Raw genomic sequence first — 26643 nt, 5'->3', positions numbered from 1 at the left:
CACGGGGGACAACGGGGACCCCCAAGACCCCCAGGGTGGGACTTGGCGGACAATGGGGACCCCCGAGACCCCCTGGATGGGACACGGGGGACAATGGGGACCCCCAAGACCCCCAGGGTGGGACATGGGGGACAATGGGGACCCCCGAGACCCCCTGGATGGGACACGGGGGACAACGGGGACCCCCGAGACCCCCTGGACAAGGGACAAGGACCCCCAGAGACCCCCAAGATGGGACAGAGGGGACCCCCAGGATGGGATGGGGACACCAGGGACCCCCGAGACCCCCAGGATGGGACACGGGGGACAATGGGGACCCTCGAGACCCACAGGACAAGGGATGAGGACCCCCAGGGACCCCCAGGATGGGACAGAGGGGACACTGGGGACCCCCGAGATCCCCAGGATGGGACACGGGGGACACCGGGGACCCTTTGGGACCCCCAGGATGGTGGGATGGGGACCTCCAGCACAGTTGGATGGGGACATGGGGACATCCCGGATGGTGGGATGGGGCCATGGGGACCTCCAGGGTGGTGGGATGGGGCCACGGGGACCTCCAGGGTGGTGGGATGGGGCCACGGGGGTCACAGGGAGCCCAAGGTGGGGCCACCACTGACCGTTGACGAAGACGGCGAAGCGCAGGAAGTCGAGGTAGCGTTCGCCGCCGCAGGGGTTCCACCCGATGTCGGGGTAACCCTTGGCCAGCAGCATGGGACAACTCTGCAGCCCACAGCTCGCCAGGTACGTCACCACCTGCGTGGGGACGTCGTATGGGGTCCCACCAACCATGGGGACGTCATATGGGGTCTCACCAACCACGGGGACGTTGAATGGGGTCCCACCAACCACGGGGACATTGTATGGGGTCCCACCAACCATGGGGATGTCATATGGGGTCTCACCAACCATGGGGATGTCATATGGGGTCCCACCACTACGGGGACACCACATGGGGTCCCACCACTATGGGGACATCGCATGGAGTCCCACCACCATGGGGACACCACATGGTGTCCCATGACCATGGGGACATCACATGGGTCCCACCAAGCATGGGGACATCGCATAGGGTCTCACCACCATGGGGACATCATATGGGGTCCCACCACCATGGAGATGTTGTATGGGGTCCCACCACTATGGGGACACCACATGGGGTCCCACCACGCATGGGGACGTCGTAGAGGGTCCCACGGCCGCGGGGTGGCCCAGAGGTTCTCACCTTCTCCAGGTCCTGCTCCTTCAGCGCCAGCGCCAACTCATTGTTGTCGATGACGGAAGCGGCCGCCACGTCCAGAGGGGTGGAACCGCGCATGCCTGGGGGGACACGGGGACGCGTTGGGGACACCGGGGACGGTGGTGGCAACGGGACGGGGAGGTGACAAACGGGGAGGGGGTGATGTGGGGACAAAGGGGTGATGGAGGGGATAAAGGGGTGAATGGAGGGGATAAAGGGGTGACATGGAGGGACAAAGAGGTGAGAGGGGACAGGGAGGTGACAGTGGGTGCCAGGGGGTGACACCTCACCCAGGCTGATGCTGCTGGTGGCATTGGGACAGGAGATGATGGGGATGGACTGGAGGGGATATGGGGTGACAGGAGATGACAGGGGGTGACAGGAGGTGACAAAGGGGTGACGGGGGTGACAGGGGGTGACAGGGGGTGCCGGAGGTGCCAGGGGGTGACAGGAGGTGACAGGGGGTGCCAGGGGGTGCCAGGGGGTGACAGGAGGTGACAGGGGGTGCCAGGGGGTGCCAGGGGGTGACAGGAGGTGACAGGGGGTGACAGGAGGTGACAAGGGATGACAGGGGGTGCTGGAGGTGCCACCTCACCCAGGCTGATGTTGCTGGTGGCACCGGGACAGGAGATGATGGAGATGGACTGGAGGGGACATGGGGTGACAGGGGGTGACAGGGGGTGACAGGGGGTGACAAGGGGTGACAGGAGGTGACAAGGGGTGACAGGGGGTGCCGGAGGTGCCACCTCACCCAGGCCAATGCTGCTGGTGGCATTGGGACAGGAGGTGATGGGGATGGACTGGAGGGGATGTGGGGCGACAGGAGGTGACAAAGGGTGACAGGAGGTGACAGGGGGTGACAGTGGGTGACAGGGGGTGACAGGAGGTGACAGGAGATGACAGGAGATGACAGGGGGTGACAGGGGGTGACAGGGGGTGACAGGGCGTGCCGGAGGTGCCACCTCATCCAGGCCAATGCTGCTGGTGGCACCGGGACAGGAGATGATGGGGATGGACTGGAGGGGACATGGGGTGACAGGAGGTGACAGGAGGTGACAGGGGGTGCCAGGGGGTGCCAGAGGGTGACAGGAGGTGACAGGGGGTGACAGGAGGTGACAGGGGGTGCCAGGGGGTGACAGGAGGTGCCACCTCATCCAGGCCAATGCTGCTGGTGGCACCGGGACAGGAGATGATGGAGATGGACTGGAGGGGATATGGGGTGACAGGAGATGACAAAGGGTGACAGGAGGTGACAGGGGGTGACAAGGGGTGACAGGGGGTGACAGGGGGTGACAGGGGGTGCCGGAGGTGCCACCTCACCGAGGCCGATGCTGCTGGTGGCACCGGGACAGGAGATGATGGAGATGGACATGGGGTGACAGGGGGTGACAGGAGATGACAAAGGGTGACAGGAGATGACAAAGGGTGACAGGAGATGACAGGAGGTGACAGGAGGTGACACCTCACCCAGGCCAATGCTGCTGGTGGCACCGGGACAGGAGGTGATGGGGATGGACTGGAGGGGACATGGGGTGACAAAGGGTGACAGGAGGTGACAAAGGGTGACAGGAGGTGACGGGGGTGACAAGGGGTGACACGAGGTGCCACCTCACCCAGGCTGATGCTGCTGGTGGCACCGGGACAGGAGATGATGGAGATGGACTGGAGGGGATATGGGGTGACAGGGGGTGACAGGGGGTGCTGGAGGTGCCACCTCACCCAGGCCGATGCTGCTGGTGGCATCGGGACAGGAGGTGATGGGGATGGACTGGAGGGGACATGGGGTGACAGGAGGTGACAAAGGGTGACAGGAGGTGACAGGAGATGACAAAGAGTGACAGGGGGTGACAGGAGGTGACACCTCACCCAGGCTGATGCTGCTGGTGGCACCGGGACAGGAGATGGTGGAGATGGACTGGAGGGGATATGGGGTGACAGGGGGTGACAAAGGGTGACAGGAGGTGACAGGAGGTGACAGGGGGTGACAAGGGGTGACAGGGGGTGACAGGGGGTGCCAGGGGGTGCCGGAGGTGCCACCTCACCCAGGCTGATGCTGCTGGTGGCACCGGGACAGGAGGTGATGGGGATGGACTGGAGGGGATGTGGGGCGACAGGAGGTGACAGGAGGTGACAAAGGGTGACAGGAGGTGACAAAGGGTGACGGGGGTGCCAGGAGGCGCCCGCTGACCGAGGCCGATGCTGCTGTTCTCCAGCAGGTACCCCAGGTGGTCGAACATGGAGCGCTGGTTCTGGCGGCTGATGCGGCAGAAGTAGCAGAGGAAGCGGCAGCAGTTGGTGACCATCTTGGGGAAGCGGATCTCCTGCCGGGGGGCGCGGCCGCGTCACGGGGGGCGCTCGGGGGGCACCGAGGAGCCCCTCCGCCCGAGGACTCACCTTGTTCTCGCCTCCCCCGAGGACGCTGACCATGACCTGCATGACCGTCTCGTGCATCCCCAGCGCCCGCATCAGGTTGGGGTGTTGGTAGAAGACCTTATTGTTCATGATGTTCCTGAGGGGACAAAGGGGGGTCAACGGAGGGGGAGGACGTGGGGGGTGAGGGGGGAGATTGAGGGGTGGATGGAGGTCGAGGGGTGGATGGAGATCGAGGGGTGGATGGATGGAGATCAAGGGATGGGTGGAGGTCAACGGATGGATGGAGATCGAGGGGTGGATGGAGGTCGAGGGGTGGATGGAGATCGAGGGGTGGATGGAGATGTGGGGATGGATGGAGGTCAAGGGGTGGATGGAGATCGAGGGGTGGATGGATGGAGATGTGGGGATGGATGGAGGTCAACGGATGGATGGAGATCGAGGGGTGGATGGAGATCGAGGGGTGGATGGAGATAGAGGGGTGGATGGAGGTCAACGGATGAATGGAGGTCAATGGATGGATGGAGGTCAATGGATGGATGATGTGGAGATGGATGGAGGTCAACAAATGGATGGAGATCGAGGGATGGATGGAGATATGGGGATGGATGGAGGTGTGCAGATGGATAGAGGTCAACAGATGGTTGGAGGTCAACGGATGGATGGAGATGTGGGGGTGGATGGAGATGTGGGGGTGGATGGAGGTGTGGGGATGGATGGAGATATGGGGGTGGATGGAGATATGGAGGTGGATGGAGGTGTGGGGATGGATGGAGATGTGGGGATGGATGGAGGTCAACAAATGGATGGAGATCAAGGGATGGATGGAGGTGTGCAGATGGATAGAGGTCAACAGATGGTTGGAGGTCAACGGATGGATGGAGATGTGGGGGTGGATGGAGATGTGGGGGTGGATGGAGATGTGGGGTGATGGGTGGAGATATGGGGGGATGGATGGAGATGTAATGATAGATGGAGGTGTGGAGTGATGGATGGAGATGTGGGTGATGGATGAAGATGTGGCGATGGATGAAGACGTGGGTGATGGATGTAAACGTGGGTGAGGAATGAAGACGTGGTGATGGATGGAGATGTGGTGATGGATGGAGATGTGGTGACGGACGGAGACGTGGGTGCCGCGGGTCCCCCCACCCACCCGATGCTCTGGATCATGAGGTTCTCCTCCTCGGGGCCCATCTGGACGATGAGGAGGGAGCGGATCTGCCCGAGGCACTCGAGGAGGGCGGTGGTGTCGGGCACCGAGTGGGCGCTGATGGTGTAGGCCTTGGGCAGCGCCCGCACCAGTTCCCCCAGTCCGTCGTACTGGCGGTGCAGGAGGCTGAACATGGCGCGCACCAGCTCGGGGCTCTGGATGAAGGACTCCTGCGCCCAGTGCACCATCGTCTGCGAGATCAGCTCCTGCAGCGTGCCTGGGGACACCGACACCGGACGGTGGAGACGACATCTCCAGTGGCGCCTTGGGGACATCTCCATAACCACATTGGAGATATCTCTGTTGGCTTCTTGGGGACATCTCCGTAAGTACATTGGAGATATCTCTGTTGGCGCCTTGGGGACATCTCCATAACCACATTGGAGATATCTCTGTTGGCGTCTTGGGGACATCTCCATAAGCACATTGGAGATATCTCCATTGGCGCCTTGGGGACATCTCCATAACCGCATTGGAGATATCTCCAGTGGCGCCTTGGGGACATCTCCATAAACATCTTGGAGATACCTCCATTGGCGCCTTGGGGACATCTCCATAACCGCATTGGAGATATCTCCATTGGTGTCTTGGGGACATCTCCATAAACATCTTGGAGATATCTCCGTTGGCGCCTTGGGGACATCTCCATAACCGCATTGGAGATATCTCCATTGGTGTCTTGGGGACATCTCCATAAACATCTTGGGGATATCTCCATTGGCGCCTTGGGGACATCTCCATAACCACATTGGAGATATCTCCATTGGCGCCTTGGGGACATCTCCATAAGCACACTGGAGATATCTCCATTGGCGTCTTGGGGACATCTCCATAACCACATTGGAGATATCTCCATTGGCGCCTTGGGGACATCTCCATAACCACATTGGAGATATCTCCATTGGCGCCTTGGGGACATCTCCATAAATGTCTTGGAGATATCTCCATTGGCGCCTTGGGGACATCTCCATAAATGTCTTGGAGATATCTCCATTGGCACCTTGGGGACATCTCCATAAGCACTTTGGAGATATCTCCATTGGCGCTTTGGGGACATCTCCATAACCACATTGGAGATACCTCCATTGGTGTCTTGGGGACATCTCCATAAACATCTTGGAGATATCTCCATTGGCGCCTTGGGGACATCTCCATGAGCACTTTGGAGATATCTCCATTGGCGCCTTGGGGACATCTCCATAAACATCTTGGAGATATCTCCATTGGCGTCTTGGGGACATCTCCATGAGCACTTTGGAGATATCTCCATTGGCGCCTTGGGGACATCTCCATAACCACATTGGAGATACCTCCGTTGGCGTCTTGGGGACATCTCCATGAGCACTTTGGAGATACCTCCGTTGGAGATGGCCACGTTGGCTCTTTGGGGACGCCCTTCCCGTGTCCCCGTGTCCCCGTGTCCCCACTCACTGGGCACCGGGGGTTCCTGCGGTGGAGGTTCCTCCTGCGGTGGAGGTGGTCGCAGTCCCACCACCTTCTGCACGAGCCCCAAGAGCCGCTGCTGCAGCGACGTCTCCTCCTCCACGGCCTCCTCCTCCTCCTCCAGCATCACCCCTGGGGACAACGGGGGTCACAGGGGGACAAAGTGAGGTCCCCGAGGGCCCAGGGTCGGGGTCCACAATACTTTAGAGGTCTCTGAGGACCATAGATGGGGGTCCCCAAGGTCCTAAGGGTTCCCAAGGGCCCAGGGTTGGGGTCCCCAAGGTCCTCGGGGTCTTTGGGGTCCATGGATGGAGGTCCCCAAGGTCCCAGGGTCGGGGTCCCCATGCCCTGGGGGTCTCCAGGGTCCCAAGATGGGAGTCCCCAAAGTCCTTGGGGTCTTTGGGGTCCATGGATGGAGGTCTCCAAGGGCCCAGGGTTGGGATCCCCAATGCTTTGGAGGTCTCTGAGGTCCATAGATGGGGGTCCATGCAAGGAGGTCCCCAAGGTCCTCAGGGTTGGGGTCCCCAAGGTCCTCGGGGTCTTTGGGGTCCATGCAAGGGGGTCCCCAAGGTCTCAGGGTGGGGGTCCCCAGTGTTTTGGAGGTCCATGGATGGAGGCCCCCAATATCCTAGAGGCCCCCAAAGTTGTAGGGTTGGGGTCTCCATGCCCCAAAGGTCCTCAAGGTCCCAAAAGAGGTGTCCCCAAAGAGTGGTCCTCCAAGAGGTGCCTGCAAAGAGGGGTCCCCACGGAGCCGGAGGTGCCCTGGGGGTGCCCCCCGTCCCTCACCGCAGTGGGCCAGAAGGTCGCCGTGGAAGGCCAGCAGCTCCTCGCGGATGTCGTCGGGCACCGGGCACTCCTCGTCCTCCGTCCCGGCCTTGTGCTGCAGCAGCATATTGATCTGGGGACGGGGACAGCAGGGGACACCGCGTCAGGGGGGCGCGGCCGCGGCGCTCCCTGCGGCCCCACGTGTCCATCCCAACTTCCCCACGTGGCCCCGCGTGGCCCCACGTGGCCCCATCTCCATCCCAACTTCCCCACGTGGCCCCGTGTGGCCCCATGATGTCCATCCTGTGCCCCCATGTCCCACCATGTGTCCCCATGTCCATCCCAACTTCCCCATGTGTCCCCATGTCCCCATGATGTCCATCCTGTGCCCCCATGTCCCACCATGTGTCCTCATGTCCATCCCAACTTCCTCGCGTCCCCACATCCCCATGATGTCCATCCCATGTCCCCATGTCCCACCATGTGTCCCCATGTCCATCCCAACTTCCCCACGGCCCCACGTGTCCCCACGTGTCCCCATCTCCATCCCAACTTCCCCACGTGTTCTCACGTGTCCCCGTGTGTCCCCATGTCCATCCCCTGTCCCCACGTCCCCACGTGTCCCCACATCCCCATGATGTCCATCCTGTGCCCCCATGTCCCACCATGTGTCCCCATCTCCATCCCAACTTCCCCACGTCCCCACGTGTCCCTATGTCCCCATGATGTCCATCTGTGTCCCCATGTCCCACCATGTGTCCCCATGCCCATCCCAACTTCCCCACGTCCCCACATGTCCCCGTGTCCCCGTGTGTCCCCGTGTCCATCCCAACTTTCCCCTGCCCGTCCCGTGTCCCACCGTCTCCCCGTGTGTCCCCGTGTCCATCCCGTGTCCCCACGTCCCCACGTGTCCCCACATCCCCATGATGTCCATCCTGTGTCCCCATGTCCCACCATGTGTCCCCATCTCCATCCCCACGTCCCCATGTGTCCCCGTGTGTCCCCGTGTCCATCCCAACGTTCCCCTGCCCGTCCCGTGTCCCACCGTCTCCCTGGGTGTCCCTATGTCCATCCTGTGTCCCCATGTCCCCATTTCCCCGTGTGTCCCCATGTCCCCATGTCCCCTCTATGTGTCCCCAGGTCCCCTCAACGTCCCCATGTCCATCCCGTGTCCTGCTGTCCCCATGTCCCCTCTATGTGTCCCCATGGCCCCATCTCCATCCCATGTCCCCATGTCCATCCCATGTCCCCATGTCCATCCCATGTCCCCCTGTCCATCCTGTGTCCTGCTGTCCCCATGTCCCCTCTATGTGTCCCCATGTCCCCATGTCCCCACGTCCATCCCCTGTCCCCATGTCCATTCCATGTCCCCGTGTCCCCCATGTCCATCCCATGTCCTGCTGTCCATTCCATGTCCCCATGTCCCCGTGTCCCCACATCCATCCCATGTCCCCATGTCCATTCCATGTCCCCATGTCCCCATGTCCCCATGTCCCCCTGTCCATCCCATGTCCTGCTGTCCATTCCATGTCCCCATGTCCCCATGTCTCCATGTCCATCCCATGTCCCCCTGTCCATCCCATGTCCCCATGTCCCCATGTCCATCCCATGTCCCCCTGTCCATCCCATGTCCCCATGTCCCCACGTCCATCCCATGTCCCGCTGTCCATCCCGTGTCCCTACGTCCATCCCCTGTCCCCGTGTCCCGCTGTCCATCCCATGTCCCCTCTATGTGTCCCGCTGTCCATCCCATGTCCCCACGTCCATCCCGTGTCCCGCTGTCCATCCCATGTCCCCTCTATGTGTCCTGCTGTCCATCCCGTGTCCCGCTGTCCATCCCATGTCCCCATGTCCCCTCTATGTGTCCCTACGTCCATCCCGTGTCCCCGGGTGTCCCCCGGGTGTCCCCCGGGTGTCCCCACCTGCTCCTGGGGTGGGGAGCGGAACTCCCTGGTCCTGCGCGCGGTCTCGGCGGCCGTCATGGTGAGAGCCCTCATGAGGCGGCGGTAGCGCCGGCGCTGATCGCGCTGCAGACGCTCCACGTGGCGCTCCGAGAAGGCCACGATGGCCTCGACGCGGTGCTGCAGCTCCCGCTCGCAGAAGAACTGCAGCAGGTGGCACATCTGGGGACAACAGCAGCGACGGTGAGGGGACACCGAGGGGACACCGTGGGGACATCGACGGGGACAGTGAGGGGACACCGGGGGGACAACATGGGGACAACAGGGGGACGGTGAGGGGACACTAAGAGGACACCATGGGGACACCATGGGGACATCGACGGGGACGGTGAGGGGACACCAGGGGGACACTATGGGGACAACAGGGGGACACCGAGGGGAAATTGAGGGGACACCGAGGGGACACCATGGGGACACTGGGGGGACACTGGGGGGACACTGAGGGGACACCAGGGGGACACCATGGGGATGGTGAGGGAACACCATGGGGACACCATGGGGACACTGATGGGGACAACATGGGGACAGTGAGGGGACTCCATGGGGACACTGGGGGGACACTGAGGGGACACCAGGGGGACACCATGGGGATGGTGAGGGAACACCATGGGGACACCATGGGGACACTGATGGGGACAACATGGGGACAGTGAGGGGACTCCATGGGGACACTGGGGGGACACGGAGGGGACACCAAGGGGACGGTGAGGGGACAGTGAGGGGACACCATGGGGACGGTGAGGGGACGGTGAGGGGACACCATGGGGATAGTGAGGGGACACAGAGGGGATATTGAGGAGATATTGAGGGGACACTGAGCGGGCACTGAGGGGACAGTGAGGGGATAGTGAGGGGACACTGATGGGACACTGAGGGGACCGTGAGGGGGACACAGGGACACTGATGGGGACAGTGAGGGGACATTGAGGGGACACCATGGGGACACTGAGGGGACTGTGAGGGGGACACGGGGACAGTGAGGGGACATGGGGACACTGATGGGGACACAGGACAATGAGGAGGACAATGGGACACAGAGGGACAGGGGGACAGAGGTCAAGGAGGGGGACATGGGGACATCGAGGGATACAGGGACATGGGGACACTGATGGGACACAGAGGGACATGGGGACACTGATGGGGACACAGGGGGACACGGGGACATGGGTCAGGGAGGGGGACATGAAGGACGGGGGGACACAGGACAGTGAAGGGGACAGGGGGACACAGGGGGACAGGGGGATATAGGGGGACATGGGGACACGGGGGGACAGGGACCCCCGTGAGGGGACAGGAACCCCTCCGTAAGTGTCCCCTCACCTCCAGCTTGACGGACTCGGGCAGCTTCATCTGCAGGAGCCCTTCCTCGGGCTCCTCCTCCTCCTCCTCCTCCTCCTCCATCTCTCCGGCCTCGATGGCCTTTGTCCTCCGGGTCCTCCTGACCTCCTCGTCCTCGCCGTCCCCTCGCTCGCGCCGGGCGTCGCCGAAGACGCGGGGTTCGATCATGCGGAGGACGCTCCGCACCTCCTCGTCCCCCAACGCCCCCACGGCCAAGAGCGCCGACACCAACTTCAACACCGGCACCAACTCGTACTCCACGCTTCCCCCCACCGGGTCGCGAGCGTGGGGTCCCCCTCCGGCCACCGCTTCCGACAGCATCCGGATGGCCCGAGCGCCCAACTCCCGCAGCGGGATGCCGGGCCCCAGCGGCGCGCGCCCGCCGCCGCCCGCCAGGATGAAGCACGGGTCGGCGAAATGCGGCTGAGGGCGCAAACAGGCGCTGGGGCCGACGCCGGGGGGCCCCGGGGCGCGGCCGCCCGCGGGGAAGAGGGTGATGGCCTTGGTGGCCTCGGTCATGGGGACGATGAACTCGGCGCTCATGGAGGCGCGGGCGCGCTGGGCGGCGTCCAGGTGCATGGCCAGCAGGAGGTCGTAGTACCCCGCTCGGAGGGGTCCCGGCAGCTCCGGGCTCTCGATGGCGAAGAGCAGTTGGGTTTGGTCGACGTGGCTGCAGAGCGCGTGCGCCACGCGGTTGTTGCCCAACGCGCAGACGGCGCAGTAGAGCTTCAGAGTGTGGCACTGGAAGCGGAGGAGGTCCAAGCGCTCCGACAGCTCCATGATGTCGATGCATCTGAGGGGAGAGGAGAGGAGGGGTCAGCCTCGAGGGTGGGATCTCCGGAGGTGGAACCTCTGGAGATGATGGGATCTCTGGGTCCATCTCGACCTCTTGGAGGTGGGACACTGGAGAGGGGATCTCAGATCTCCTGGGGATGGGATCTCTGGGGCTTCTGGAGATGGAACGCTGGAGATGAGACCTCTGGGTCCATCTCGACCTCTTGGAGGTGGGACACTGGAGAGGGGATCTCAGATCTCCTGGGGATGGGATCTCAGGGGCTTCTGGAGATGGAACGCTGGAGATGGGACCTCTGAGTCCATCTCAACCTCTTGGAGATGGAACGCTGGAGATGGGACCTCTGGGGCTTTTGGGGATGGGGCTTCTGGAGATGGGATCTCGGGTCTCCTGGGGATGGGACCTCTGAGTCCATCTCAACCTCTTGGAGATGGGACACTGGAGAGGGGATCTCAGGTCTCCTTCTGGAGATGGGATCTCAGGGGCTTCTGGAGATGGAACGCTGGAGATGGGACCTCTGAGACCATCTCAACCTCTTGGAGATGGGACACTGGAGAGGGGATCTCAGATCTCCTGGGGATGGGATCTCTAAGGCTTCTGAAGATGGGATCATGGGGATGGAATCTCTGGATCTCTTGGAGATGGGACCCTGGAGATGGAACCTCTGGGGCTTCTGGAGATGGAACCTCTGGGTCTCCTGGAGATGGAACCTCTGGGGCTTGTAGAGATGGAACACTGGAGATGGGACCTCTGGATCTCTTGGGGGTGGGACCCTGGAGATGGGATCTCTGACTGTCCTGGGGATGGGATCTCTGGGGCTTCTGAAGATGGGATCGTGGGGATGGAATCTCTGGGTCTTTTCGGGATGTGTTTCTTGGAGATGGGATCTTGGGTCTCCTGGGGATGGGATCTCTGGGGCTTCTGGAGATGGGACCCTGGGTGTCCTGGAGATGGGACCATGGGTTCTCCTGGGGATGGGACCACGGTTTCTCCTGGGGATGGGACCCCTGAGGAGGACGAGGGTCCCGGACCTGTTCTCCTCGGGGATGTGGAGGGCCATCATGACGAGGGGCTCGTTGCACTCCACGGCCCAGCCCTGCCCGTCGCCCAGCCGGGAGGTGTCCACCGTCAGGAACTCGTTGGGCATTCGGCTCCAGGTGACGGGCGTCAACATCTGGATGACCAAGCGGGGCGGACACTGCGGCTCCGGGTTCTTCCGCTCGCTGCTGAACATGGCGGCCGAGATGGGCATGATGTTCTACGAGGACACGGCGGGCGTCAGGCGGGGGACACCAAAGCTCCTGAGATGCCTTCAGCACCCCCAGGAGACCCCCACCAACCCAGGGGGCCACTCTATGGACCCCAAGAACCCCTCAGAGACCCCTTATTCCCAGAGGTCCACGTCCTCTCTATGAGGCTCCCCCTCATTCCCAGAGGTCCTTGGTCCACTCTATGGACCCCAAGAACCCCTCAGAGACCCCTCACCATTCCCAGAGGTCCTTGGTCCACTCTTTGGACCCCAAGAACCCCCAAGAGACCCCTCACCATTCCCAGAGGTCCACGTTCTCCTTGGTCCACTCTATGGACCCCAAGAACCCCTCAGAGACCCCTCACCATTCCCAGAGGTCCACATTCTCCTTGGTCCACTCTATGGACCCCAAGAACCCCCAAGAGACCCCTCACCGTTCCCAGAGGTCCACGTCCTTCTTGGTCCACTCTATGGACCCCAAGAACCCCCCAGAGACCCCTCACCGTTCCCAGAGGTCCACGTTCTCCTTGGTCCACTCTATGGACCCCAAGAACCCCTCAGAGACCCCTCACCATTCCCAGAGGTCCACGTCCTTCTTGGTCCACTCTATGGACCCCAAGAACCCCTCAGAGACCCCTCATTCCCAGAGGTCCACGTCCTCTCTATGAGGTCCCCCTCATTCCCAGAGGTCCTTGGTCCACTCTATGGACCCCAAGAACCCCTCAGAGACCCCTCACCATTCCCAGAGGTCCACGTCCTCCTTGGTCCACTCTATGGACCCCAAGAACCCCCCAGAGAACCCTCACCATTCCCAGAGGTCCACGTCCTCCTTGGTCCACTCTATGGACCCCAAGAACCCCTCAGAGACCCCTCACCATTCCCAGAGGTCCACATTCTCCTTGGTCCACTCTATGGACCCCAAGAACCCCCCAGAGACCCCTCACCGTTCCCAGAGGTCCACGTCCTTCTTGGTCCACTCTATGGACCCCAAGAACCCCTCAGAGACCCCTCACCATTCCCAGAGGTCCTTGGTCCACTCTTTGGACCCCAAGAACCCCCCAGAGACCCCTCACCATTCCCAGAGGTCCACTCTATGGACTCCAAGAACCCCCCAGAGACCCCTCACCATTCCCAGAGGTCCACGTCCTTCTTGGTCCACTCTATGGACCCCAAGAACCCCTCAGAGACCCCTCACCATTCCCAGAGGTCCACGTCCTCCTTGGTCCATCCTCTGCACCCCAAGAACCCCCCAGAGACCCCTCACCATTCCCAGAGGTCCACGTCCTCCTTGGTCCACTCTATGGACCCCAAGAACGCCTCAGAGACCCCTCACCATTCCCATAGCTCCACGTCCTTCTTGGTCCACTCTATGGACCCCAAGAACCCCCTCAGAGGTCCAGGTCCTCCTCCAGGAGGTCCTTCTCACCTTGAGTTTGCCCAACTCAAACTGGATGACGTTCTGGCTGGTGGGAAGGGCGAAGACGGCCGGGAAGAGCTTAGTGTTGGGTTCCACCTGGACGGACAAAGCCGTTGAGATGAGGACAGGAGGTGCCCAACCCCACCGCGGGGCGGCGATGGGACCTCGTGGGGGTGGTAGGACCCCATCCCACCTGGAAGATGGTGTTGATCTCCTTGCCGTTGGCCGTGAAGGTCATGAGGCCGGTGGCCAGGTCCACCAAGCAGCCGATGACGAGGTCGGTGTGGCTGACGCGCGCCTGTTGGCTCGAGTTGGCGAACTCTCCGCACCAAACCATGTAGCAGTTGCTGCGCTTGATGCTGGAGGTGGGGGGACACCACCCTCAGGGACCCCCGGCGAGCACCAGGTCCTCCACCCCATCTCCATCATCACCCCGAGGACCTCCAGATCTTCCACCCCATCTCCATCATCACCCCAAGAACCTCCAGATCTTCCACCCCATCTCCATCATCACTCCAAGAACCTCCAGATCTTCCACCCCATCTCCATCATCACCCCGAGGACCTCCGGATCTTCCACCCCATCTCCATCATCACCCCGAGGACCTCCAGATCTTCCACCCCATCTCCATCACCCCGAGGACCTCCAGATCTTCCACCCCATCTCCATCATCACCCCGAGAACCTCCAGATCTTCCACCTCATCTCCATCATCACCCCGAGAACCTCCAGATCTTCCACCTCATCTCCATCATCACCCCGAGAACCTCCAGATCTTCCACCCCATCTCCATCATCACCCCGAGGACCTCCAGATCTTCCACCCCATCTCCATCATCACCCCGAGGATCTCCGGATCTTCCACCCCATCTCCATCATCACCCCGAGGATCTCCAGATCTTCCACCCCATCTCCATCATCACCCCGAGGACCTCCAGATCTTCCACCTCATCTCCATCATCACCCCAAGGACCTCCGGATCTTCCACCCCATCTCCATCACCCTGAGGACCTCCGGATCTTCCACCCCATCTCCATCATCACCCCGAGGACCTCCGGATCTTCCACCCCATCTCCATCATCACCCCAAGGACCTCCAGATCTTCCATCCCAGTTTGGGGGTCCTCCATCCCAGTTTCAAGTCCCAGTTTGGGGGTCTCCCATCCCAGTTTAGGGTCCCCATTTGGTCCAGTTTGGGGTCCCAGTTTGGTGGTCCCCCATCCCAGTTTGGTGTCCCAGTTTGGGGGTCTTCCATCCCAGTTTGGGATCCCAGTTTGGGATCCAAGTTTTGGGGTTTCACATCCCAGTTTGGCCCACTTTGGGGTCCCAGTTGGGGGTCTCCCATCCCAGTTTGGGGTCTCAATTTGATCCAGTTTGGGGTCCCAGTTTGGGGGTCTCCCATCCCAGTTTGGGGTCTCAATTTGATCCAGTTTGGGGTCCCAGTTTGGGGTCCCAGTTGGGGGTCTCCCATCCCAGTTTGGGGTCCCAGTTTAGCCCAGTTTGGAGGTCTTCCATCCCAGTTTCAGGTCTCAGTTTGGGGTCCCAGTTTGGGGGTCCCCCGCCCCAGTTTGGGGGTGCCCCTGTCCCAGTTTGGGGTCCCAGTTGGGGGTCCCCCGCCCCAGTTTGGGGGTGCCCCTGTCCCAGTTTGGGGGTGCCCCTGTCCCAGTTTGGGGTCCCAGTTTGGGGGTGCCCCTGTCCCAGTTTGGGGTCCCAGTTTGGGGTCCCAGTTTGGGGTTCCCTATCCCAGTTTGGGGGTGCCCCGGCCCCAGTTTGGGGTCCCAGTTTGGGGTCCCAGTTTGGGGTCCCCCCTCCCAGTTTGGGGGTGCCCCGGCCCCAGTTTGGGGTCCCAGTTTGGGGTCCCAGTTTGGGGGTGCCCCTGTCCCAGTTTGGGGTCCCAGTTTGGGGTCCCAGTTTGGGGGTGCCCCTGTCCCAGTTTGGGGTCCCAGTTTGGGGTCCCAGTTTGGGGTCCCAGTTTGGGGGTGCCCCTGTCCCAGTTGGGGGTCCCAGTTTGGGGGTCCCCTGTCCCAGTTTGGCCCAGTTTGGGGTCCCAGTTTGGGGGTGCTCCGGCCCCAGTTGGGGGTCCCAGTTTGGGGGTGCCCCGGCCCCAGTTTGGGGTCCCAGTTTGGGGTCCCAGTTTGGGGGTGCCCCGGCCCCAGTTGGGGGTCCCAGTTTGGGGGTGCCCCTGTCCCAGTTGGGGGTCTCAGTTTGGGGGTCCCCCGCCCCAGTTTGGGGGTGCCCCGGCCCCAGTTTGGGGTCCCAGTTTGGGGGTGCCCCGGCCCCAGTTTGGGGTCCCCCCCCACCTGTCGTGGACGTTGCCGCGGTCGTCGCCCATGGTGACGGTGACGGTTCGGACGCGCGAGAGCTCGAAGGCGGCGTCGAGGTGGTGGAAATCCGGAGTGACCCATCCGACCCAAACGCCCGGAGCCTCCTGTCCCGCCGGAACACGCACCGAGAAGTAGTACTGCCGGGAAGAGACACACGGAGAGAGGTCGGGATCGGCATCGGCATCGGGATCGGGATTGGGATGGAGAGAGGTGGGGATCGGCATCGGGATTGGGAGGGAGATGGGAATTGGGATCGGGATCGGGATGGAGAGAGGTGGGGATCGGGATTGGGATGGGGATGGAGAGAAATGGGATTGGGATGGAGAGAGATGGGGATTGGGATCGGGATCGGGATGGAGAGAGATGGGGATCGGCATCGGGATCGGGATGGGGATGGGAATTGGGATCGGGATGGGGATGGAGAGAGGTGGGGATCGGCATCGGAATCGGGATGGAGAGAGATGGGGATCGGGATTGGGATGGAGAGAGATGGGGAATGGGGATTGGGATGGAGAGAGGTGGGGATTGGGATCGGGATCGGGAGGGAGAGAGATGGGGATCGGCATCGGGATTGGGATGGAGATGTGAATTGGGATTGGGATGGGGATGGAGAGAGATGGGAATTGGGATCGGGATCGGGATGGAGAGAGATGGGGATCAGGATTGGGATGGGGATGGAGAGAAATGGGATTGGGATGGAGAGAGGTGGGGATTGGGATCAGGATTGGGAGGGAGAGAGATGGGGATCGGCATCGGGATTGGGATGGAGATGGGAATTGGGATCGGGATGGGGATGGAGAGAGGTGGGGATTGGGATGGGGATTGGGATGGAGGGAGATGGGGATCGGGATTGGGATGGAGAGAGATGGGGATTGGGATCGGGATGGAGAGAGATGGGGATTGGGATTGGGATTGGGAGGGAGAGAGATGGGGATTGGGATCGGGATTGGGAGGGAGAGAGATGGGGATTGGGATCGGGATCGGGATGGAGAGAGATGGGGATTGGGATTGGGATTGGGAGGGAGAGAGATGGGGATTGGGATCGGGGTGGAGAGAGATGGGGATTGGGATCGGGATCGGGAGGGAGAGAGATGGGGATCGGGATTGGGATTGGGATGGAGATGGGAATTGGGATCGGGATGGGGATGGAGAGAGATGGGGATCGGGATTGGGATGGGGATGGAGAGAAATGGGATTGGGATGGAGAGAGGTGGGGATCGGCATCGGGATTGGGATGGAGAGAGATGGGGATCGGGATGGGGATGGAGAGAGATGGGGATCGGCATCGGGATTGGGATGGAGATGGGAATTGGGATAGGGATGGGGATGGAGAGAGGTGGGGATCAGGATTGGGACGGAGGGAGATGGGGATTGGGATTGGGACGGAGGGAGATGGGGATTGGGATCGGGATCGGGATGGAGAGAGGTGGGGTTCGGGGTTGGGATGGAGATGGGAATCGGGATGGGGATTGGGATGGAGAGAGATGATCGGGATTGGGATCAGGATGGAGAGAGGTGGGGATCAGGATTAGGATAGGGGTGGAGTGAGATGGGGATCGGGATGGAGAGAAATGGGATTGGGATGGAGAGAGATGGGGATTGGGATTGAGGGGGTTTTGAGGTCCCTGAGGGAGATTTTGGGGTCTCGGGGGGGGGGGGGGTTTTGGGGTCCCCAAGTGGCATTTTGTGTTCTCTGAGGGGAATTCTGCGTTCCCTGAGGGGGATTTTGGGGTTCCTAAGTGAGATTTGGGGGTCCCTGAGGGGGATTTTGGGCTCCCAGGGCGGATTTTGGGGGCCCAGGGGGTATTTTGGGGTCCCTGAGGGGGATTTTGGGCTCCCAGGGAGGATTTTGGGGTCCCAGCGGGGTTTTTGGGGTCCCCAAGTGGGATTTTGGGATCCCTGGGGGATGTTGGGATCCCTGAGAGAGATTTTGTAGTCCCTGAGGGGGATTTTGGAGTTCCTAAGTGGGATTTTGGGGTCCCAGGAGGAATTTTGGGGTTCCAGGGGGGGATTTTGGGATCCCTGAGGGGGATTTTGGGGTCCCAGCGGGGTTTTTGGGGTCCCCAAGTGGGACTTTGTGGGGCCCAGGGGGGATTTTGGGATCCTTGAGGGGGATTTTTGAGGTTCCCTGAGGGGGATTTTGGGGTTCCAGGGGAGATTTTTTTTTTGGGGTCCCCCGGTGGGATTTTTTGGGGTCCCCCCGGTGGTATTTTTTGGGGGTGCCCCTTACGGTGGTGGTGTTCATGATGACGTCGGGGTCGTCGCGCTCGTCGGGGACGACGTCCTCGTCCAAACGGGGGACGGTGGGGACAGCGGGGGGGGGCGCGAAGGGGGTCTTCCGCGCTTTGAACAGGAACCTGGGGGGGACCCCAAAATCATCCCCCCACCCCAAAACCCCCCCTTTCCCCCCCAGAATTGTACCTCCAAAGCCCTGGAATTGCCCTTCCCTCCCCCCCCCGCACCCCAAAACCTCGGGGTGCAGAATTGCCCCCCAAAACCCCAACACCCCAAACCCCAGCGATTGCACCCCAAAAGCATGAGAGAGGGCAACGCCCCCCCCCCGCACCCCAAAACCCTGGAATTGCCCCCCAAAGCCCCCCGAATTGCCCCCTCTGCCCCCCAAAACCCCAGAATTGCCCCCCCAAAGCCCTGGAATTGCCCTCTTTGCACCCCAAAACCCTGGAATTGACCCCCAAAACCCTGGAATTGCCCCCCCAAGCCCTGGAATTGCCTTCTCTGCCCCCCAAAAGCCCGGAATTGCCCCCCAAAGCCCTGGAATTGCCCTCTTTGCCCCCCAAACCCCCAGAATTGCCCCCCAAAACCACGGAATTGCCCCCCAAAGCCCCACAATTGCCCCCCAAAACCCCAGATCTGCCCCTCAAAGCCCTGGAATTGCCCCCTCTGCCCCCCCAAAACCCCGTAATTACCCCTCTGCCCCCCCAAACCCTGGGGGGGGGGCAATACCCCTCCTGCACCCCAAACCCCTGGGATGCACATTTGCCCCCCAAAACCCCCCCAACCCCCCTCACCCCCTCCTCGCTTTCCCCTTCTCGGTGGTCGCGTCCTTCTCGTTTTCGGGGCGCAGCTGCTCTCGGGGGGGTGGGTTTTGGGGGGCCCCCCCCGGTCCCTTCTCCCCGCTCTCCCCTTCGTTTTCGGGGTGCCGCGCGCCGGCCGAACGCCGCAGGCGCTCGAAGTCGGAGTGGGGTTCGTCGGGGACATCATCGGGGGGTTCGGGGGGGGTTTGGGGTAAGGGGGTGACCCCGGGGGGGCAGCGGAATTGGGGGTGAAACTGAACGGGGAGACTGAGGCGCAGGAAGAGGAGCTCGGGGGGAGCTGCCGGGGGGGTCCCCGAAACGTGGTACGAGAGGCGAAGGCAAGGGGGGGTGTCCACCGTCCCGTCCATCCGCGTCACCTGGGGGGGAACCCCGAAATTGGGCAGGGGGAGGCAGGGGACACCCCCAAAACTGAGCATCTCCAAGTCCCCCCCCAGCATACAGAGACCCCCCCAAAACTGAGCATCCCCCACCCCAGGGACCCCCCAGCACACAGGGACTCCCCAAAACTGAGCATCCCCCACCCCAGGGACCTCCCCATCACACAGGGACCCCCCAAAACTGAGCATCCCCCACCCCAGGGACCTCCAAGGAGCCCCAACATCTGTCTGTCCCCCAAAACTGAGCATCTCCAACACATGGGGACCCTCCAGCACACAGGGACCCCCCAAAACTGAGCATCCCCCACCCCAGGGACCCCCCCAGCACACAGGGACTCCCCAAAACTGAGCATTCCCCACCCCAGGGACCTCCAAGGAGCCCCAACATCTGTCTGTCCCCCAAAACTGAGCATCTCCAACACGTGGGGACCCCCCAGCTCACAGGGACCCCCCAAAACTGGGCATCCCCCAACCCAGGGACCTCCAAGGAGCCCCAACATCTGTGTGTCCCCCAAAACTGAGCATCTCCAACATGTGGGGACCCTCCAGCACACAGGGACCCCCCAAAACTGAGCATCCCCCACCCCAGGGACCCCCCCAGCACACAGGGACCCCCCAAAACTGAGCATCCCCCACCTCAGGGACCCCTCCAGCACACAGGGACTCCCCAAAACTGAGCATCCCCCACCCCAGGGACCTCCAAGGAGCCCCAACATCTGTCTGTCCCCCAAAACTGAGCATCTCCAACACGTGGGGACCCCCCAGCTCACAGGGACCCCCCAAAACTGGGCATCCCCCACCCCAGGGACCCCCCCAGCACACAGGGACCCCCCCAAAACTGAGCATCTCCAACATATGGGGACCCCCCAGCACACAGGGACCCCCCAAAACTGAGCATCCCCCACCCCAGGGACCCCTCCAGCACACAGGGACTCCCCAAAACTGAGCATCCCCCACCCCAGGGACCTCCAAGGAGCCCCAACATCTGTGTGTCCCCCAAAACTGAGCATCTCCAACATGTGGGGACCCTCCAGCACACAGGGACCCCCCAAAACTGAGCATCCCCCACCCCAGGGACCCCCCCAGCACACAGGGACCCCCCAAAACTGAGCATCCCCCACCCCAGGGACCCCCCCAGCACACAGGGACTCCCCAAAACTGAGCATTCCCCACCCCAGGGACCTCCAAGGAGCCCCAACATCTGTCTGTCCCCCAAAACTGAGCATCTCCAACACGTGGGGACCCCCCAGCTCACAGGGACCCCCCAAAACTGGGCATCCCCCACCCCAGGGACCCCCCCAGCACACAGAGACCCCCCCAAAACTGAGCATCTCCAACATATGGGGACCCCCCAGCACACAGGGACCCCCCAAAACTGAGCATCTCCCACCCAAGGACCTCCAAGGAGCCCCAACATCTGTGTGTCCCCCAAAACTGGGCATCTCCCACTCCCGGGACTCCCCAAAACTGAGCATCCCCCACCCCAGGGACCCCCCCAGCACACAGGGACCCCCAAAAATGAGTATCTCCAACACATGGGGACCCTCCAGCACACGGTCCCCCCAAAACCGAGCATCTCCCACCCAGGGACCTCCAAGGAACCCCAACATCTGTCCGTCCCCCCCAAAGTTGGGCCCCTCCAGCAGGTGGGGCCCCTCAGGCCCCCCCCTTACCTCCAGCTGGGGGTGGTCGGGGGGCACTGGGACGAACTGGGGGAGACTTTTGCTGAACCAGAGGGTGATGGGGCGTTTGGTGTTGATGGCGAAGGGTTCGTAGCCCTCCTGGAGGCCGCAGATGCTGAAGAACCTCAGGCTCCCCACGTCTTGGCCCAAGTTGAGGCGCCCCTCCTGCTCCAACCCCAGGCTGCAGGCGGGGACGAACCCTGGAAGGGACCCCCGGAACCCTCGGTTGGAGGAGAACGCCCGGAACGTCAAATCCAACCACCGCCAACCGGCGCCGAAGACCTCATGGGCGCCGTCTTTGAAGGTCACCAAGAACGGAGGGGACACCACCGTCACCTCCCTGAGGACCTTCTGCCGTGCTCGGGCGCTCTTCCCACGAGGGAACGTCTCCCACTGTCCCATCCGAACCTCCCCCGGGACAACCCGAGGCCGTTCCCTCGTGTCCCACCGCCGCTCGGTCCTCGCTTGGAGGCACCAACACCAACCTCATCGCCACAACCTCCTCCCCAGGAGCTCTGGAGGGCCGCGAGGTCTCCCCTCAGCCTCCTCCAAACCAAACCCTTTGAGGTCCTTCAGCCCCTTTCCTGCTCCGTTCCCCTTCTCCGGACTCGCTCCAACCCCTCCGGGTCCTCCTTGGGGTGAGGAACCCCAACCGGAACCCAAGATTTGAGGTGTGGCCTCACCAGGAGGACAATCCCTTCCCTCCTCCCGGTGGCAACTCCGTGGCTGATCCGAACCACGTTGCTGGTGGCCTCCTGGGCCACCTCCAGGGCCTTCCAACCACGGATCCATGCCCAGATCCCTCTCCAGGTCCCTCCAACCCATGGATCCATGCCCAGATCCCTCTCCAGATCCCTCCAACCCATGGATCCATACTCAGATCCCTCTCCAGATCCTTCCACCCATGGATCCATGCCCAGATCCCTCTCCAGATCCCTCCAACCCATGGATCCATGCCCAGATCCCTCTCCAGATCCTTCCACCCATGGATCCATGCCCAGATCCCTCTCCAGATCCTTCCACCCATGGATCCATACTCAGATCCCTCTCCAGATCCTTCCACCCATGGATCCATGCTCAGATCCCTCTCCAGATCCTTCCACCCATGGATCCATACTCAGATCCCTCTCCAGATCCTTCCATCCATGGATCCATGCCCAGATCCCTCTCCAGATCCCTCCACCCATGGATCCATACTCAGATCCCTCTCCAGATCCTTCCACCCATGGATCCACGCCCAGATCCCTCTCCAGATCCTTCCATCCATGGATCCATGCCCAGATCCCTCTCCAGATCCTTCCACCCATGGATCCATGCCCAGATCCATCTCCAGATCCTTCCACCCATGGATCCATACTCAGATCCCTCTCCAGATCCTTCCACCCATGGATCCATACTCAGATCCCTCTCCAGATCCTTCCACCCATGGATCCATGCCCAGATCCCTCTCCAGATCCTTCCACCCATGGATCCATACTCAGATCCCTCTCCAGATCCCTCAAACCCATGGATCCACCCCCAGATCCCTCTCCAGATCCTTCCACCCATGGATCCACCCCCAGTTGGACATCATTGAGGTCCCCTCCACCCCTCATCCCACTCCGGGATGAAGACGTTGACCAACACCAAACCCAACACCAATCCTTGGAGACACCGCTCCATTCCCGTCGGGTTTGGAAGGTCCTCCAAGTTCCGGACGGTCCCACCCTCACCTTCGCCCACTTCGAAGTCCTTGAAGGCCAATTCGGAGCCGGCGTCGCTGATGAGGACTTCGCCGTTGAGGGTGAAGGTGATGTGGCACTCGTTGAGGTCGATCATGCACCCCACCACGTCCCCCGCCTGCCACGTCCGCCCAAAGGGTTCGCTGCCCACGTGCCACCGCTGCGCCTGGAGGGGACAACGGGGACATGGTGGGACCGAGGGGACCAGGAGGGACCTGGTGGGACCAAGAGGTGATGGGGGACCAGGATGGACCTGGTGGGACCAAGGGGACCAGGAGGGACCACGTGGGACCGAGGGGTGATGGTGGACCAGGATGGACCTGGTGGGACCGAGAGGTGATGGTGGGACCAGGAGCGACCCGGTGGGACCAAGAGGTGATGGTGGACCAAGAGGGACCTGGTGGGACCGAGAGGTGATGGTGGGACCAGGAGGGACCTGGTGGGACCGAGGGGTAATGATGGACCAGGAGGGACCAAGAGGTGATGGTGGACCAGGAGGGACCTGGTGGGACCGAGGGGACCAGGAGGGACCTGGTGGGACCAAGAGGCGATGGTGGACCAGGAGGGACCGAGAGGTGATGGTGGACCAGGAGTTATGGTGGGACCGAGGGGTGATGGTGGACCAGGAGGGACCTGGTGGGACCAAGGGGTGATGGTGGACCAGGAGGGACCTGGTGGGACCAAGGGGTGATGGTGGACCAGGAGGGACCCGGTGGGACCAGGAGGGACCTGGTGGGACCGAGGGGTGATGGTGGACCAGGAGGGACCCGGTGGGACCAAGTGGTGATGGTGGACCAGGAGGGACCTGGTGGGACCGAGGGGTGATGGTGGACCAGGAGGGACCTGGAGGGACCAAGAGGTGATGGTGGGACCAGGAGGGACCTGGTGGGACCAAGAGGTGATGGTGGGACCAGGAGGGACCTGGTGGGACCAAGGGGTGATGGTGGACCAGGAGGGACCTGGTGGGACCAAGAGGTGATGGTGGACCAGGAGGGACCTGGTGGGACCAAGGGGTGATGGTGGACCAGGAGGGATCTGGTGGGACCAGGAGGGACCTGGTGGGACCAGGAGGGACCTGGTGGGACCAAGAGGTGATGGTGGACCAGGAGGGATCTGGTGGGACCAGGAGGGACCTGGTGGGACCAGGAGGGACCTGGTGGGACCAAGGGGTGATGGTGGGACCAGGAGGGACATGGTGGGACCGAGGGGTGATGGTGGGACCAGGAGGGACCCAGTGGGACCGAGGGGTGATGGTGGACCAGGAGGGACCTGGTGGGACCAAGAGGTGATGGTGGGACCAGGAGGGACCTGGTGGGACCAAGAGGTGATGGTGGGACCAGGAGGGACCCAGTGGGACCAAGAGGTGATGGTGGGACCAGGAGGGACCTGGTGGGACCAAGAGGTGATGGTGGACCAGGAGTTATGGTGGGACCAAGGGGTGATGGTGGGACCAGGAGGGACCTGGTGGGACCGAGGGGTGATGGTGGACCAGGAGGGACCTGGTGGGACCAAGGGGTGATGGTGGACCAGGAGGGACCTGGTGGGACCAAGGGGTGATGGTGGACCAGGAGGGACCTGGTGGGACCAAGGGGTGATGGTGGACCAGGAGGGACCTGGTGGGACCAAGAGGGACCTGGTGGGACCAAGAGGTAATGATGGACCAGGAGGGACCATGAGGTGATGGTGGACCAAGAGGGACCTGATGGGACCAAGAGGTGATGGTGGACCAGGTGGGACCTGGTGGGACCAGGAGGGACCTGGTGGGACCGAGGGGTGATGGTGGGACCAGGAGGGACCTGGTGGGACCAAGAGGGACCTGGTGGGACCAAGAGGTGATGGTGGACCAGGAGGGACATGGTGGGACCAAGGGGTGATGGTGGACCAGGAGGGACCTGGTGGGACCAAGGGGTGATGGTGGACCAGGAGGGACCCGGTGGGACCGAGAGGTGATGGTGGACCAGGAGGGACCTGGTGGGACCAAGAGGTGATGGTGGACCAGGAGGGACCCGGTGGGACCAAGGGGTGATGGTGGACCAGGAGGGACCCGGTGGGACCGAGAGGTGATGGTGGACCAGGAGGGACCTGGTGGGACCAAGAGGTGATGGTGGACCAGGAGGGACCAAGAGGTGATGGTGGACCAGGAGGGACCTGGTGGGACCAAGGGGTGATGGTGGACCAGGAGGGACCTGGTGGGACCAGGAGGGACCTGGTGGGACCAAGAGGTGATGGTGGACCAGGAGGGACATGGTGGGACCAGGAGGGACCTGGTGGGACCAAGGGGTGATGGTGGACCAGGAGGGACCTGGTGGGACCAGGAGGGACCTGGTGGGACCAAGGGGTGATGGTGGACCAGGAGGGACCTGGTGGGACCAAGGGGTGATGGTGGACCAGGAGGGACCCGGTGGGACCGAGAGGTGATGGTGGACCAGGAGGGACCTGGTGGGACCAAGAGGTGATGGTGGACCAGGAGGGACCTGGTGGGACCAGGAGGGACCTGGTGGGACCGAGAGGTGATGGTGGACCAGGAGGGACCTGGTGGGACCGAGTGGTGATGGTGGACCAGGAGGAACCCAGTGGGACTGAGAGATGATGGTGGACCAGGAGGGACCTGGTGGGACCAAGGGGTGATGGTGGACCAGGAGGGACCTGGTGGGACCAGGAGGGACCTGGTGGGACCAAGAGGGACCTGGTGGGACCAAGGGGTGATGGTGGACCAGGAGGGACCTGGTGGGTCCAAGAGGTGATGGTGGACCAGGAGGGACCTGGTGGGACCAAGGGGTAATGATGGACCAGGAGGGACCAAGAGGTGATGGTGGACCAGGAGGGACCTGGTGGGACCAGGATGGACCTGGTGGGACCGAGGGGTGATGGTGGACCAGGAGTTATGGTGGGACCAAGCGTTGATGGAGGACCCAAAGAACATGGGGTGATGTTGGGCCGAGAAGGGCCCACGAGTGGGATCCGGGAGTTCTGGGGGGGGGTTCTGGGGGGTCCCCGTTTCTCACGCGGTGTCCGTTGAAGGCGTAGGCGCGGTCGTCGGCGCCGAGGTCGGTGTCGGGGCGCACGTCGGGCCGCGCCCACCCCACGCGCATCTCCCCCGTCGTCCGCACCTCGAACTCGAAGTACCACTTCCCCGCGCGGACGGCGGCGCCGCGCTCGGCACGGAAGAGCCGCGAGCGATCGCCGGCGCCGCGCGGCACTCCCTGCGCCGCTGCGGGGCGACGCGGGGGGTCAGCACCCCAAAAACCACACCCGAACCCCAAAAAGTACAGCACCGAAACCGCGAGAACGGGCAACGGAATGCGGAAAACGGGCACCGGAACGGCAAAAACGGGCACCGAAAATGGGAATTCGGCACCGAAATGATGGAAATGGGCACCGAAACCCCAAATTTGGGCACCAAAACCCCACAAAAGTACCCCCAAAACCCTCCCAATGCCCCAAATCCCCCTCACAGCCCCTCTGGTCCTCCCCAGAACCCCCCAAAAGCCCTCTCAGACCCCCCAAAAGCCCCCTCTGACCCCCCAAAAGCCCCTCCAAACCCCCCCTTAACACCCCTAAATCTCCCCGAAAGCCCCTCTGACCCCCAAAAGCCCCTCCAGACCCCCCAAAAGCTCCCTCTGACCCCCCAAAAGCCTCCAGAGACCCCCAAAAGCCCTCTCAGACCCCCCAAAAGCCCCTCCAAAGCCCCCGTTAA

At 62.3% G+C, this 26643-nt stretch overlaps 1 protein-coding gene across 2 annotated transcripts in view; it reads right to left on the bottom strand.

Moving 5' to 3' along the window:
• RYR1 (ryanodine receptor 1) overlaps positions 1–26643 on the bottom strand; it is a 130647-nt gene that overhangs the window by 57016 nt on the left and 46988 nt on the right. For both annotated transcript variants that reach the window (XM_054052902.1, XM_054052901.1), the window contains 18 exons: positions 25952–26157; positions 22938–23112; positions 21217–21425; positions 19140–19522; positions 18341–18467; positions 16087–16247; positions 13983–14148; positions 13799–13885; positions 12155–12381; positions 10313–11123; positions 8954–9154; positions 7053–7164; positions 6255–6398; positions 4767–5040; positions 3635–3749; positions 3429–3561; positions 1226–1320; positions 621–756 (listed from right to left, as the gene is read on the bottom strand). In XM_054052902.1, coding sequence (XP_053908877.1) covers positions 621–756; positions 1226–1320; positions 3429–3561; positions 3635–3749; positions 4767–5040; positions 6255–6398; positions 7053–7164; positions 8954–9154; positions 10313–11123; positions 12155–12381; positions 13799–13885; positions 13983–14148; positions 16087–16247; positions 18341–18467; positions 19140–19522; positions 21217–21425; positions 22938–23112; positions 25952–26157 — 3762 coding nt within the window. The remainder of the gene's footprint in view (positions 1–620; positions 757–1225; positions 1321–3428; positions 3562–3634; positions 3750–4766; positions 5041–6254; positions 6399–7052; positions 7165–8953; positions 9155–10312; positions 11124–12154; positions 12382–13798; positions 13886–13982; positions 14149–16086; positions 16248–18340; positions 18468–19139; positions 19523–21216; positions 21426–22937; positions 23113–25951; positions 26158–26643) is intronic.

Source organism: Cuculus canorus, chromosome 37, assembly GCF_017976375.1.
Source record: "Cuculus canorus isolate bCucCan1 chromosome 37, bCucCan1.pri, whole genome shotgun sequence".
Taxonomy (NCBI): Eukaryota; Metazoa; Chordata; class Aves; order Cuculiformes; family Cuculidae; genus Cuculus; species Cuculus canorus.
The sequence above is the reverse complement of the archived record's forward strand: the minus strand, read 5'-3'. Positions and strand labels throughout refer to the sequence as shown.